Source organism: Chelon labrosus, assembly GCF_963514085.1.
Source record: "Chelon labrosus genome assembly, chromosome: 11".
Classification (NCBI taxonomy): domain Eukaryota; kingdom Metazoa; phylum Chordata; class Actinopteri; order Mugiliformes; family Mugilidae; genus Chelon; species Chelon labrosus.
This window is the reverse complement of record NC_140344.1, coordinates 1,400,331-1,413,369: the sequence shown is the minus strand read 5'-3', so window position 1 is coordinate 1,413,369 and position 13,039 is coordinate 1,400,331. Positions and strand designations below refer to the sequence as shown.

General features: G+C 41.8%; 1 protein-coding gene across 1 annotated transcript in view; it reads right to left on the bottom strand.

Annotated features, from left to right (window-relative positions):
• Positions 1 to 1,410: 1,410 nt before the first annotated feature.
• Positions 1,411 to 13,039, bottom strand: part of agbl1 (AGBL carboxypeptidase 1) — a gene marked incomplete at both ends in the record, with an annotated part of 62,110 nt that continues 50,481 nt past the window's right edge. The window contains 6 exons of the mRNA XM_084555230.1: positions 1,411 to 1,717; positions 3,932 to 4,065; positions 5,095 to 5,208; positions 5,963 to 6,025; positions 9,438 to 9,569; positions 10,282 to 10,411. Of these exons, the coding sequence (XP_084411356.1) occupies positions 1,411 to 1,717; positions 3,932 to 4,065; positions 5,095 to 5,208; positions 5,963 to 6,025; positions 9,438 to 9,569; positions 10,282 to 10,411 (880 nt within the window). The remainder of the gene's footprint in view (positions 1,718 to 3,931; positions 4,066 to 5,094; positions 5,209 to 5,962; positions 6,026 to 9,437; positions 9,570 to 10,281; positions 10,412 to 13,039) is intronic.

Sequence of the window (13,039 nt, the reverse complement as noted above, 5' to 3'; positions counted from 1 at the left end):
CACTTTCTTTAGCTGAGTTAATGTTAATGTTAATGTTGCCTGTCAACTTGCAGTGGCTTGTGGTTTACACACGGAACGTAAGTCTGCTGCCCTTATATGGGTTTATTGAGGTGTTTCAATATACAAAAACAGTTCAAATAGTTCAAACTAACGTAAACAAGAGAACAATACACACGACTGTATCATATATGTACATATTTCATGCACAAATCAGCTGTAATATAATACTGCATATAATGTAAGCAAGAAATGCCTGTTTGCACTCCTACAGTATCTGTCATGATTGGTGGTGTTTGGCTTTTAGGGATATAGAGGAGAGTGCTTTTTCTTCCACTGCTGTCACAGACATAACTATAATTGAGTATTTCATTTTGAGCAGGTCATATTTGTTTGAAAAAAATAGAAGCTTAGGTTTAATAGAATTTTGCCTTGCACGTGATCCTCAATACAAAGCACTTGACAAGCAGTACTGTCTCCATGTGGAATCCCCAGGGTTGTCTCCACTTTCTTCAGTTCCCTACAGAAGCCTGACCAGCCACCAGAGCAATTATGGCAGCCCATTTCCAGTCAGAGATGATAGCACAGATTACAGTTTAACATTCATTATTAATGTTGGTTAAAGTATCTTATTTTGTTTGTGACATAGCAGTAAACAGGTTTTTGTTTGACAGGTGCAACATTTTGCAATTGATGGAACGTCATATGAAAGCAACCCAGTGTCAGAGACTGGTGGACAAAATTATTTTCACATAACAATTAACAAATTCAAGTGCTATGTTTAAGTGTATCACCTTCATCTAATCAATGTGCTGCTTGTCGAATTTAAAAAACAACCCATATTGCTCATTTTGCTTTTATTGGATAGGTGCCACAGAGAGAGACAGAAAATGTGCAGAAAGAGAGAAGGGGAATATTATCAGCAAAGTGCTGTTAATGACATTTTAACTCATGTGATGTGTCCTAACCAATCGGTCATCAATTAATACAGGCAGTAGGATTTACAGGTTTACACAACAACAATAAACAAATACAGTTCAATCCACTAACTCGTTTTAGCTACAGTGATATAAATGTGCAAAAAGTCTATACAATCCATAAGCATGGCTTTTAGTGAAATAATCACTTTCTGTAAGATCGCAACTTGTCTACAGATGTCTCTATTACAATATAAATCTTTATAAATCACATTTTTCTATATGTCTACACAAAACAGTGAGTGCTTAAGTTAAATTATACATACATAAAGGTAAATTAAGTTTCATGTCTCAGTGGTTTTTGTCTTTAGTGACAGATTTTAATTTAGTTTGTGCGCGCCCATACCCAGGTGTTTGATTTCATTCAGACAGGCATGCTGTGTTTCATAGAGGCTCTCATCTCTATGTCAAAATCCAAAGATGTAAGAATATTGCCTTAATGTATGATTTGTCCGTTGGCAGCGGTCACACCATTACACTTGTTTCTTTTCTCTTTTCCATTGAGTGTTTCAATGGATGCCTGGGGAAGGAACAGGTGATCCTTCATGCTAGAGTAGTCTGAGTGGCCAACACAGCCTTGCCAATATTTTGCTGCACTGTGTCCTTCCTCGCATTCCTCCATTTCATCTCCCCTGGCCATGTTGCTGTTGACATCTGAATGCACATCAGTGTCCTGAAGTTTGGGACAATATGTGGAATACTCAATCTCCTCATCACATGGAGGTTCATCGTCTTCAAAGCAACTACATGAGAGAACAAAAAAGAGATATAGCCAACTTGTCTTTCTCGACAAAGTGTCTATGTATCTAACATGAACATGAACATATGATTATAGAAACATAACAACCACAAATAATTAAACAATAGATGGTTGTTGTTTTAGTATATGGGAGAACACATAGGAACTCTATTGGGGCAGACAGGATGTGACATGTGCACTGATCATCTTATTATAGCTGAGAGACAGAGGGAGGAAATAGCACAGAAGGAAAGGATGATGTTAAAAATGATGAGGGGGAGTGAAAGAAGAGAGAAAAAGGGAGGAGAGTGTGAGAAAGCAGGAGTGAAAGACTGAGGTAGAAAAGAGAGTCTATGCTAGATGTCTTGCATCTTGCAACTGGTCACAGCAACTCATGTGTTCCAGCTATTACTCGCGTTGTGGGTCCACAGTTACCAGGGTCTTTCTTACAGGGAAAAAAGTCCATGAAATATAAATTATTACATTTTTAGTACTTAATTCTACTATTAGAATTTTTAATTCTAATAGTACTGGCTGTGTAGAATGGGAAAACAATAAAGTGGCTTCAACCAACCCACACAACACTATTCTAGCCAACAAACAACATGGGAATGCCACAATGGGGGGAGGGGAAGTGAAAGAGACGTTTGGGAAAGGGGTCAGTGTACTGGACGCGGAAACACATCAGAAGGAGAATTGTAGATATGGCTAATACTAATGCGCTGATTTACAAAATGGAAAGGTTCTGATCAAGCAAGGACTGCAATCATTAGTCCTGCTACGTGTATATGTCTATATGTAAGTTTATTTCATTGGGAACCAACATTATAACACCCAGACCAATAACTAACACAACTGTTACAAGGAAAAGAAGGGGAAAACCCCTAAATTGATCACAGCATTTGAGGAATACAGCAAGTAATCTTGAGTGCTAGCAGTTTGTAGTTTGCAGTTTTGGTGCAGTCCTGTTGAAGAACACCCTAGCATTGCCATGGTCCTAACATTTAGTAATTGAAAGGGAATAAATCACTTTATTATTTATGCAGCACTGGTGGTAAAGTGTGATCGTCAAAGTAAAGGCTGACTTTTCACAGTCAAATTTAGTTTTTCCTTGCCATCCATGCCTTAATGTTTGTGCTTAGTGTTTTAAGTTCTGGGTTCTTAAAACATTTGTCTTGTGATATAATAACATTTGTAATAAATATAGCAATTTCAAGAGGGTCCCCGCACCACTCAGTTGCTGGGCCTTTGGACCACTCTGACAATAATAAATAAATAAATAATAGGGTCCTCGGGCCCTAAATACAGACAGAGTGCTGCATAGTTGGAATTCATATGCATGCCAAGCCATAGCACTGGCAGTGCACATCAGATTGATTAAAATAGGACAGTATCTTTTGTAGTGGATGTACATGGTGTTGCCATGTACACAGATCAGACATGACGATGACCACCTTCCTAATATTGTGTAGGTCTCCCTTGTGGCTCAAAAACAGGTGTGAATCACCAGAGAATGGACATGGGCCTTCTGAGGGTGTCCTGTGGTGTCTGGCAACAGAATGTTGTTAGTGGGGGCCTTTGGGTCCTGTGGGTTGAGGGGAGGGGCCTCTGTGGATCATCCCACAGATACTTGTTTGGGATCTAGTGAATTTGGAGGCCAGGTCAACACCTTGTTGTTGTTCATAAAGCATTTTTGTGTGTGTGACTGTGTCAGGCTGCATCCTGCTGGGTATGGCTGCTGGCACCAAGGAGTGTCACTGCTCCACAAGATGGTCAGTGTTGTTTACTTCTCCTGTCAGTGGTTTTAATGTTATGCCTGATCGGTGTATGCTCACACATACAAGGACTTTGTCTTGGTGTTCAGTGGATGACTGTGTAGTAGATGACCAACACACATATCTGTATCATATCATTGTCCATTTGTCATTAACAAACACCTACTACAAACACACTTTACAGTGGTGTAATCAAATACAGTGTATTGTTTTTACTGGCTGTAAAGAAAAAAATTAGCATTGTTGCACCTGAAAGCAGCAAGTATATTTGGGCATTAAAATGCAGTATTATAATAGCAGGTGTGTGAGATATATGCAAATATGGTTTATTTAATATATTTTAACCCATATTTAAGAGTTTAATTAAGGATTTTAACTATATGCAAATGAAAGTTGGAAGTTGCACGTTTTTGTCAGACACAATTAAATAATGCACAGCTTACTTGTTAGATTTGTGGTCGATGTGGTTCATCAGCCTCTTGATGTTAAGAGGCCACACGTCTTTGGCTACAGACAACAAACTTTGGCAAAATTTCACCCCCATTTCCTGTAGCTCCCTGGTTCCTAACTGCAAGCCCTGGACCCAAATACACACACACACACACACACACAGTCCTTTGAAATCAAAAGGGAAGTTTATACACAGATGTAAGCGCATTCACTGACTTGTGTTTCAAGATAAGGAGAGTAGTATGTTTCTGGTCACTTAACAGTTTTGCATCTATCCAAATTACATTTATCGTTAAGTTAGTGTATTTAGTATTTTTATCAAAAGCAACAAATGCAATTTAAAATGTTGATTCCTGACAAAAAAATAAATAAATGTAGTTCTTTTAACAATAATTATAATAGTACAGCCTATGGCCATCGCAGGTTCATTGTTGGTCTTATCAGAGTATGACACTGCAAACTTTAGCTGGGTTTACATGTGTTTTTCTACAGAGGTGTATTTGCCTTCTGAGTCTTGTGATCCTGCCCTATAGTCCAGACAGAAGAGGAACAGAGATAGCTGTTACATATTGGGGAGCCAGAAACAGTTGCAGCTACTTTAATGTTAATGTTGACTGTCTTCACTATGTTCCTTAAATTTATTTTTTTGTAGCCCCAACCTGAGAGATACTTTTCAACAAGCCCTACCTGATGTTAGAACAGCATAATATTCATCATCAAGAGAAGAAATTAAGAACAACCCCAGATTTATTTTTACTACTGTAGCCAGGTTTGCAAACTGTGGAAGCTCTGTTGAGTGATGCATTTAAACCATGAACATGTCTTTTAGACCCCATCCCATCTAAATAGCTCAAAGAGCCCAGTTTACCCAGTAATTAACACAACCATATACAAAATGAATGTGTCTTTAGTGAAGGGCTACGTGCCTCAGTATTCTAAAGTGGCAAATCAAAAGCAAATCAGTTGGTCAAACTCCAAACATGCCTTGAGTGACCTGTAACTTTCTACTTCTAAAATTAGACAAATCCAAAGTTACTGTATTTGGCCCTAAGCAGTTCTCAGGCTCATTTACTAGTGTCTCTTGTCTATGTTAAAAAGTACTAGAGGCACTACACATTGTCACATATTTCACACAATTACATATGGATGCACACACCTTGTATATTCCTTGGTCACAGCCATTGAATGAACTCTCCAAGGTATAACTTCTCAGTACGCCCATTTCCCTCCAGACAACCACCCTGGCTGTGGCAGAACGTGATTTCTCCACCTGACAAGTTAAAATCAGAATTCAGTGATGAGCTGAACATAGTACAAGCAATGATATGATTTTATTATCATTTTTTCTTGTGTGACTTTACTGTAAAGAAACACGTGTAAAACAGAATGACTGAACTCCATATAATAATTATATTTCTAATAGAAGGAAAAAATACATAATTTGTTACACGCTTAATATTACAAAGATGATGAGTGATGCTGATGTTGTCGAGATTTTAACTTCCTTCTTGGTTTTTCTGCCAGTTTTGTGCATCACCTGTGCCCTATCAACACTGTAGCCATCAGTAAATACAGTGTATCCCATGCAGTTATTTTCTCATTTGCCCAACTGCATTCAAAAGTGTTCAAAAGCTTTATAGTGAGGCTCTTGGATCATTATTCTAGTATTCCAGTTTTATATTCCTTTTACATGTGTGTTCTCAGTTGTATTCTTTTTGTAGTCTCTTTGAATTTCTGATTTTTTAACGGTTGATAGTTAAAAAAATTATTTGATTTTGTATTACTGTCCTGTGTGCTCTGATTTTGTTGTTTCCAGAACATTTGATGATTACAAAAATAATGACAATAGTGATGATAATATTGATAATAATGAGACTGCAGATAGGGCCTACTAATGAAGACAATACGAGTATAGTATTATTTTGGAAGAGATTACTATAGCAAAACTTACATGCAGTAAGTACTAAATAATTGTTGTCATCATGTAAAATAATTATGCTTCTTACATATTGTTGAAATATTACCAAATAGTTGCAGCTGTTGAAAGAAAAGGCTGGTGCAATACAATCCAAGGTCTTTGGAATGGTCTAGAGAAAGAAAGAGATGGACAGATGAACAAAAATGGATACATGAGATACTTACAAGTGCTGACAACCACAGCAGAAACACTAGCAGACATTTGTTCTGTGGTTTCTATGGTTTCAGAGCTCTAACTACACTGTCCAATGCTGGGACATAAAGGAAGGACTACAAAGTATTTTAATCTGAAGCCTATATGGCCTGGGGCCTAATGTACAAAGGGTGCGTACATACAAAAATGTGGCGTACGCTCTTTTTCAGAGTTCAAAGTTTAGACGTATCAAGAGTGAAATGACCGTGGAAATGTGCGGTGCCTCATGCCAACTTCACGGCTGACGTACGCACGTTTCTACAGCTGTTGACACTTAGAGGTGATGCTGGGAAACTGTCATAATAAATAAATGTGAAAACAATTAGTCCTCAGACTGAATGATGTGCACATCAGAGACACATGGACAATTAACACTGATGAACAATTAACACACCCACGTGTCTGCAATTTTATGAGTGGATATAAAATACCATTAACAACAATGGCTGCTTTAGCAGTATTAGAAAACATTGAAATACGAAGATTGCGTGTGTCCAGAAACAGAAAGGATCTACTGGCACATGATGACAACAGGCTTATCAGCCGCTTTAGGAAAGGGAAATCCTCCTGGAACTGTGCGCAGAGCTGCGGCTGACCTTGGAAAGTGACACAGTGAGGAGCCATGCGCTGCCTGTATCTACACCGGTACTGGGGTTCCTAGCAACCAGGGCATTCCAAAGGGAGCTTCTAACAAGCACCTGATTGTCTCTATATGCAAAGTACTCATGGTAATAACCCTGTGTGTAAAGTGTGAAATCCGTGCGGAAAGTGTGAAATATAATATTTAATAAAATATAATAATAATCAGACTCACCTTTTTCACGGTGCACATCTGTATTAATTTGCAAGAATAGTGTGTGATCCATGTTAGTGGTGTATAAAATTAATAAATGGATACTGTAAATCCAGTTTAGTAAATTGTCTGCTTTCAATTGACCCCAGACGACCATGGTTCCCCACTTAAGAGCTGGCTGATGACCCCTCTCACCAACCCTCAGAGACTGACCAATAGCGGAATTACAATGACCTCCATTCCCGCACTTGGTCAATCTTTGAGAGGACAATCGGTCCGCTGAGTGGACAGTGGCGCTGTCTGGACAAGACTCAGGGTATGCTGCTGTACAGTCCCGCACTGTGATGGAGTGCGGCGTCCTCCACAATGTGGCACACCGGCACGCCATACCACTGCCAGAGCAGCATATCCTCCCACCAGACGAACCAGAAGCTGGACCCATGAATGTACATCCTACCCAGAGGGCCATTCATGACATTTGATTTCAACCATATAAAAGAGGCAAGGATGCAGAATTCACTTATTCACCAATGTATTTAATGATTCACTGATATTTGTGAGGATGCATATCAATTGATCTAGGCGATCATTTATGTCGCCTATTGCTCTGACTATTTCTTGTTGTGACTCCAGCACAGCACGCATGAGGACACAGCCAGTCAGGTGGACAGCACCACCAGCCGGTGGTTGAGGCGCACTGGCGCTGGAGACGCTGGGGATGCTGGAGGAGATGCCGTGGATGGTGGAGGAATCCCCCGAATCTGTGGCACGTGGCTGCGACTGTGTGTCCTCTGTTTCATTGTCTGTTTTAAAATAGGAAATTGAGTAATTAAACACGAGTCAAAGTCTTTGATATCCTCTTTGATATGCTGGCATGTTAAATTAAAATTCAAAAGATGTATTTCAAACCAAATAATACCATACATACAGCATTTACGCATGAACCTCTATCTTACAAGGCTGCTGTATGACCAGTATGAACACATTTGTTGTGAGTTACACAAATACATAGGTATTTACCTTGGGGTTAATCAGAGTCACCCAGATGTGCTCCCGCCACCCCTGAGAGAGCAGTGTCATCCACGATTGCAGCGACTCTCTGTTCAAACGGGGTGAGCTCCTCTTCTCCTGTCCCCCCCTGTTTTGGCCACACTTGGCGGTCGGCAACCGTCCTCCGCTTCTTTTGAATTCAGCATGTTTGCGCTTTTCTGACTCCACAGCATTGACAGCCTCACACACACTCTCCCAATCCTCCTGCGCTTATTGTTTATGCCGGAGGATAGTGTGCCAAAGAGTACACTGCAGTGAGTAGCGTCTCCAATTCGCTTTCTGTGAAGTCTTCTTTTTTCCTGTCTTACTCATTCTTTTGTTTTACTTTTCTGATTGTGCAGAGAGGGGAATCTCAGGTGCGGGATCCATTTAAAGGTGCAGTAGGCAGGATTGCGAAGATCCAGGACTTAGCCAAAAAATTTGAACATCGACAACTTCTCAGTCCCTCCCCACTTTCCGCTAAAGCCCAAAACGGTCTCCCAAGCCCCTCCCCCGACAAGGGAGAGCTGTGCACGATAGAGCGCGTGCAGATTGGCCCTGGAATACTGTGCACGAGCAGAGAACCGAGAGAGAGCGAGTAAACAAACTAGCATGGAACACACCGACGTAGTTTTTATAATACCCTTCGTTATTGCTAAATAATTTGACCTAAAGTACAACGACACAGTCGTTATACTTTAGGTCAAAATATTTAGCAATAGTCAACTTTAGGACAAAACCAAGGTTAGGATGTTTCTGAAAGTAGCCTACATCGGTGATGTTTGCTATCAATAACAGTTAGAAGCATTCATTGTGGCGTTTTATTCCACAGTTTAGATTTATCAATTTGCTATGTGGTAGATATATGACCGCAACCTGTTGATGCGGTTAGACGTTTGAGAGTGAAGCTGAGGCACAGGCCTCAGACGAGGATTACATCACGGCTCCTTCTACACGCCCACGGCGAGGTCGAGGTGGTGGAGGGAGGGGAGCTATGAAATGCGTGTCCATGAGCAGTGATTGACACTCTGTTAAATACACCCCTGGGCTTGATTGGTGCATCTGAATATGGAGCGTTGGATGTCTTGCAAATCGCGCTACAGGCTCTAGGTGGGGCCAGAGGAGCCGATTTTTTTTTTAAATGACCTGCTTTATGCAATTATACTTGAACATAGGGTCAGTTTCAGCAAATATGACAGAAAGTTAGTTTTATAAGACTTGCCTACTGCACCTTTAAGTATGAGTTGCATATTTGAATTGGGGCGTGGACGGGGGGGGGGGGGGGGTTGGGTACTCCAACATGTGCGCTCAATTCCACGTTGATTGGGATGTACAAAGAAAATGTGCTTGGATTCATGCGTACGCACAGATTCATACGTCTGGATGTTTTTGTGAGTACGACGTTTTGAGGATTTGAGCGTACGCCATGTTTCAGTAGGAAATCCACGCAAGTCTTTGTACATGAGGCTACTGGTCTATGTGTGAGGTGTGCCAGTTTGTGTCTTACTCTATATCTTGGGTCTTCTTTTAATCCTACAGTGTTAATAGTAGAGCCAGACTGCCAGAGAGTCTCCTTAACACTGCAACCGTACAGGAACACATTCTTCTTTCTAGAGTGCCCATGGTAATCACAGAAAACCTGAAACACATTCAAACAGAGTCAGAGCTTTGTGGGGCATTAATTTAATTTTATTAGAAATCGTGAAATCGGACAAGTCTCTCAAACCAATTCCTGAAGTGTATAATTTGAGAGATGTTTATAACAACCTTTATTTTCATTAAGCAGAGTTTTTCCAGTGTGTCTCATTCACCTACAGCCACACGCTCACACACAAATGCCGGAAGCTACAAGGTGCTCGTCTCCCACTGGGAGCAACTTTGGGTTCAATGTCTTCACCAAAGACACATGGACCAGGCTTTGGTTGGTCAGGGCTGCTCTATCACTTGAGCCATAGCTGCACAAATAAGAAAGCCCTCTTTTTTTTCCTTCCACATTCAACCACAGGGTTTTGCTAGATTTGCTAGATACCATCACTCCTGTAGACACTGTGCACACCTGAATATAGTCCAGTCAGCATGAAACCATGTTGATAGAGTACTGCTAAAACTAATGGTGAAAGAAACACATGATTGGTTGACGCACGTCGGTGGACGTCGGTTACTCCTGCTGCTGTAAGTTTTTACATCCATGTTTGTACAGATTAAACAAAAAGATATTACAAGATAATTATTGACCAGGATGGTACCAGGCACACTATTTGCCACGCAGATAAACAGATTAACAGTGTCTCAACCAGGACAACTGCATAACACTAATGGGCTTACATCACACAGAAGCATGTGTATCTTACCTGTGGAGCTCGTCCTATACTGTTGAGGTAGTATAGTAAGCCCTTGGTGTGGTAGATGGTCGGACTTAGAGTGGGGTCTGGTTTACTCCACTGACGGTTAAGATCCTCACTGCTCAGGTCACAGCGACTCCTGAGTAAATACACAGCAGAAAAATGAACTATTAACTATTATAAATAAAAGAGTGTCTGAATGTGAAATGTATGCCAGACTAACACAAATCACTTCACTACAGAATCTGAATTCACAGGTGGAACCAAAATCCAAAAAACAAAGAGTAATATATAAGACTGTGACAGCTCAAAGTCCAGAAAAAAAAAACACTGCTTTCATTCAACAACTACAGATATTATTAAGTGGTGCCACCACATCTGAGATCTTTGAAATGAATGGTCTGACCAGTGTTGTCCCTAATGATCCCCCATGATGATTGGGGGAGCAGATGCTGGACAATGAAAATGTCATGTCACACATGTCATGAGAAGAGATCAGGCAGAAATATTAATAGTGGCTCTAAAACTAGTAAAAAATAGACAATATAGAAAAATAGAGGCTCATAGGGCACTTGAAGTGTTCTGATGTATGTGACACAGGATACATGCCATCAGAGATCGCTGTCTCAGACATCTACACCACCCTGAGCAGGATGAATGAACTGAAAGCAGCTGACCTATACAATATACCTGGCTGACTTAAGCCTGTGATGAACAGCTGGCCCAGGTCTGACTGACATTTCCAATCTGTCTCTGGCTCATGCAGTTGTCCCAAATAGCGTAAAGACAACCACCATCACTCTTGTGCCGAAATAACTTCCACCTGGATGCACTAACCCCCCTCAGGAAGAACTTCTTCCTTGAGGCAGTGACCCTAATGAACTCCATATTACAGCACTACAGCACAGAGTCTTATGGCCTGAGGGACAAACCTCAACCTGTCTGTGGTGCAGGACAGAGACAGCAGCCTGTCACTGAACAAGCTTCTCTGCCTGCCTATGCCATCGTGTAGAGGGTGGTGGACATTGTTCATGATGGACCAGAGTTTGTTCAAGGTCCTTGCCTCTGCCACCGATGTCAGGGACTCCAGCTCTGCCCCTACTACAGAGGCCATCTTATGTATCAGTTTGTCCAGCCGCAAGGTTCCTTTCTTCTTAGTGCTACCTGCCCAGCACACCACAGTGTAGAAGAGGGCACTGGCAACGAAAGTATGATAGAACATGTCCAGCAACCTCCGGCAGATATTAAATGATCTTAGTCTCCTAAGAAAATAGGGACGGCTCTGACCTTTTTGATATACTGAGTCTATGTTAGCTTAGTCAAAGCAGAAAGAGCAGCAGAGAGGGCAGAGCAGTCGAACCTGTTAAAAAAGTAATTGAACTGGTTGTTCCTCTCCTCATCCCCCTGCACAGTGCTCCTCTTCCTGGAGCTACAACCGGTGATGGTCTTCATGCTGTCCCACACCACTTTAGGGCACCCGTCCTTCAACCTTTGCTCCATCTCAGCTCTGGTCACAGTCCTAAAAAGCCCTCTTCTGGTTAAGAAGCACCTTAATGTTGCTGGTGATCCAGGGCTTATTGTTGGGGAAGCAGCGCACAGTTCTGGCGGGAACAACAACATCCATAAAGAAATGTATGTAGTCAGTGGTACATCCAGTGATCCAGTGGCCTCCTGCAGCACTCCCCAATCCATGGACTGGAAGCAGTTCTTCAGCGCTTCCTCTGCCTCAGGCGACCATTTCCTGAAGAAGCATTTGGTGGTAGGTTGCCTTGCAACCAGTGGCCTGTAGTGAGGTTGGAGGAGGATCAGGTTGTGGTGTGATTTCGACAGGGGTGGTAAAGGTGTTTGCATACAAAGATCAATAGTCCTATTTTCCCTGGTAGGACAATCCACATACTGGACGAAAGACAGTGCAGAGTCCAATGTCACGTTGTTGAAGCCTCCAGAGATCAGCATGAAGGCATCGGGGTGCTGCATCTGAAGTCTGGTGACAGTTGTGTGGATGACATCACAGGCAACACTGGCATCCGCTTGTGGGGGTATGTAAACACATATAGCGATGGCATGTGAGAAATCCCTGGGCATGTAGTATGGCTGGAGACTCATGGCTAAAAGCTCTATATCATGGCAGCAGATGGTCATCTTCACCAAAACATGCCCTGGGTTACAGCACCAAGTGTCAACAGTCCGATCCCCCCACCTTTCCTTTTCCCACTTGCCTTGTGTCTCTGTCCGCTCTGATGTGATGAAGCCCGGTAAATCCACATTAGCATCGGGGATGCTAGGCGTTAGCCACGTCTCTGTGAAGTGCAGCAGATTACATTCCCTGTAGATTCTACTGTTCATCACTAGTCCAGCCAGTTCGTCCATCGTATTGGCCAGTGAGTTCACATTCCCATCTCCATCTCTTCACTAAATGCATAGCCTTGGCACCAACTCAGCAGCCCCGATAAGGTAAGTGCGGTGTGTGGCGTTTGTTCATAGCACCAACAGATGATCCCTTGTATACTACAAATGTCGAAAAATACAAGAACTTGCAAGGGCAACAGAGTAGAGAATGAATTGTTGGCAGGTCTGAAGAAACAGCAGTCTGTGTTTACAAGTAGCCAAGAAATCAGTGCTGCTGCAGTGAAAGCCAGCTACCCTATTGCTAATGAAATTGCACTGGCTTCAAAACCATTTAGTGAGGGTGAATTTGTGAAGACATGCATGCTGAAGATTGTGTGCCCTGAAAAGCGCCGGGCTTTTGCAAATATCAGCCTGACAA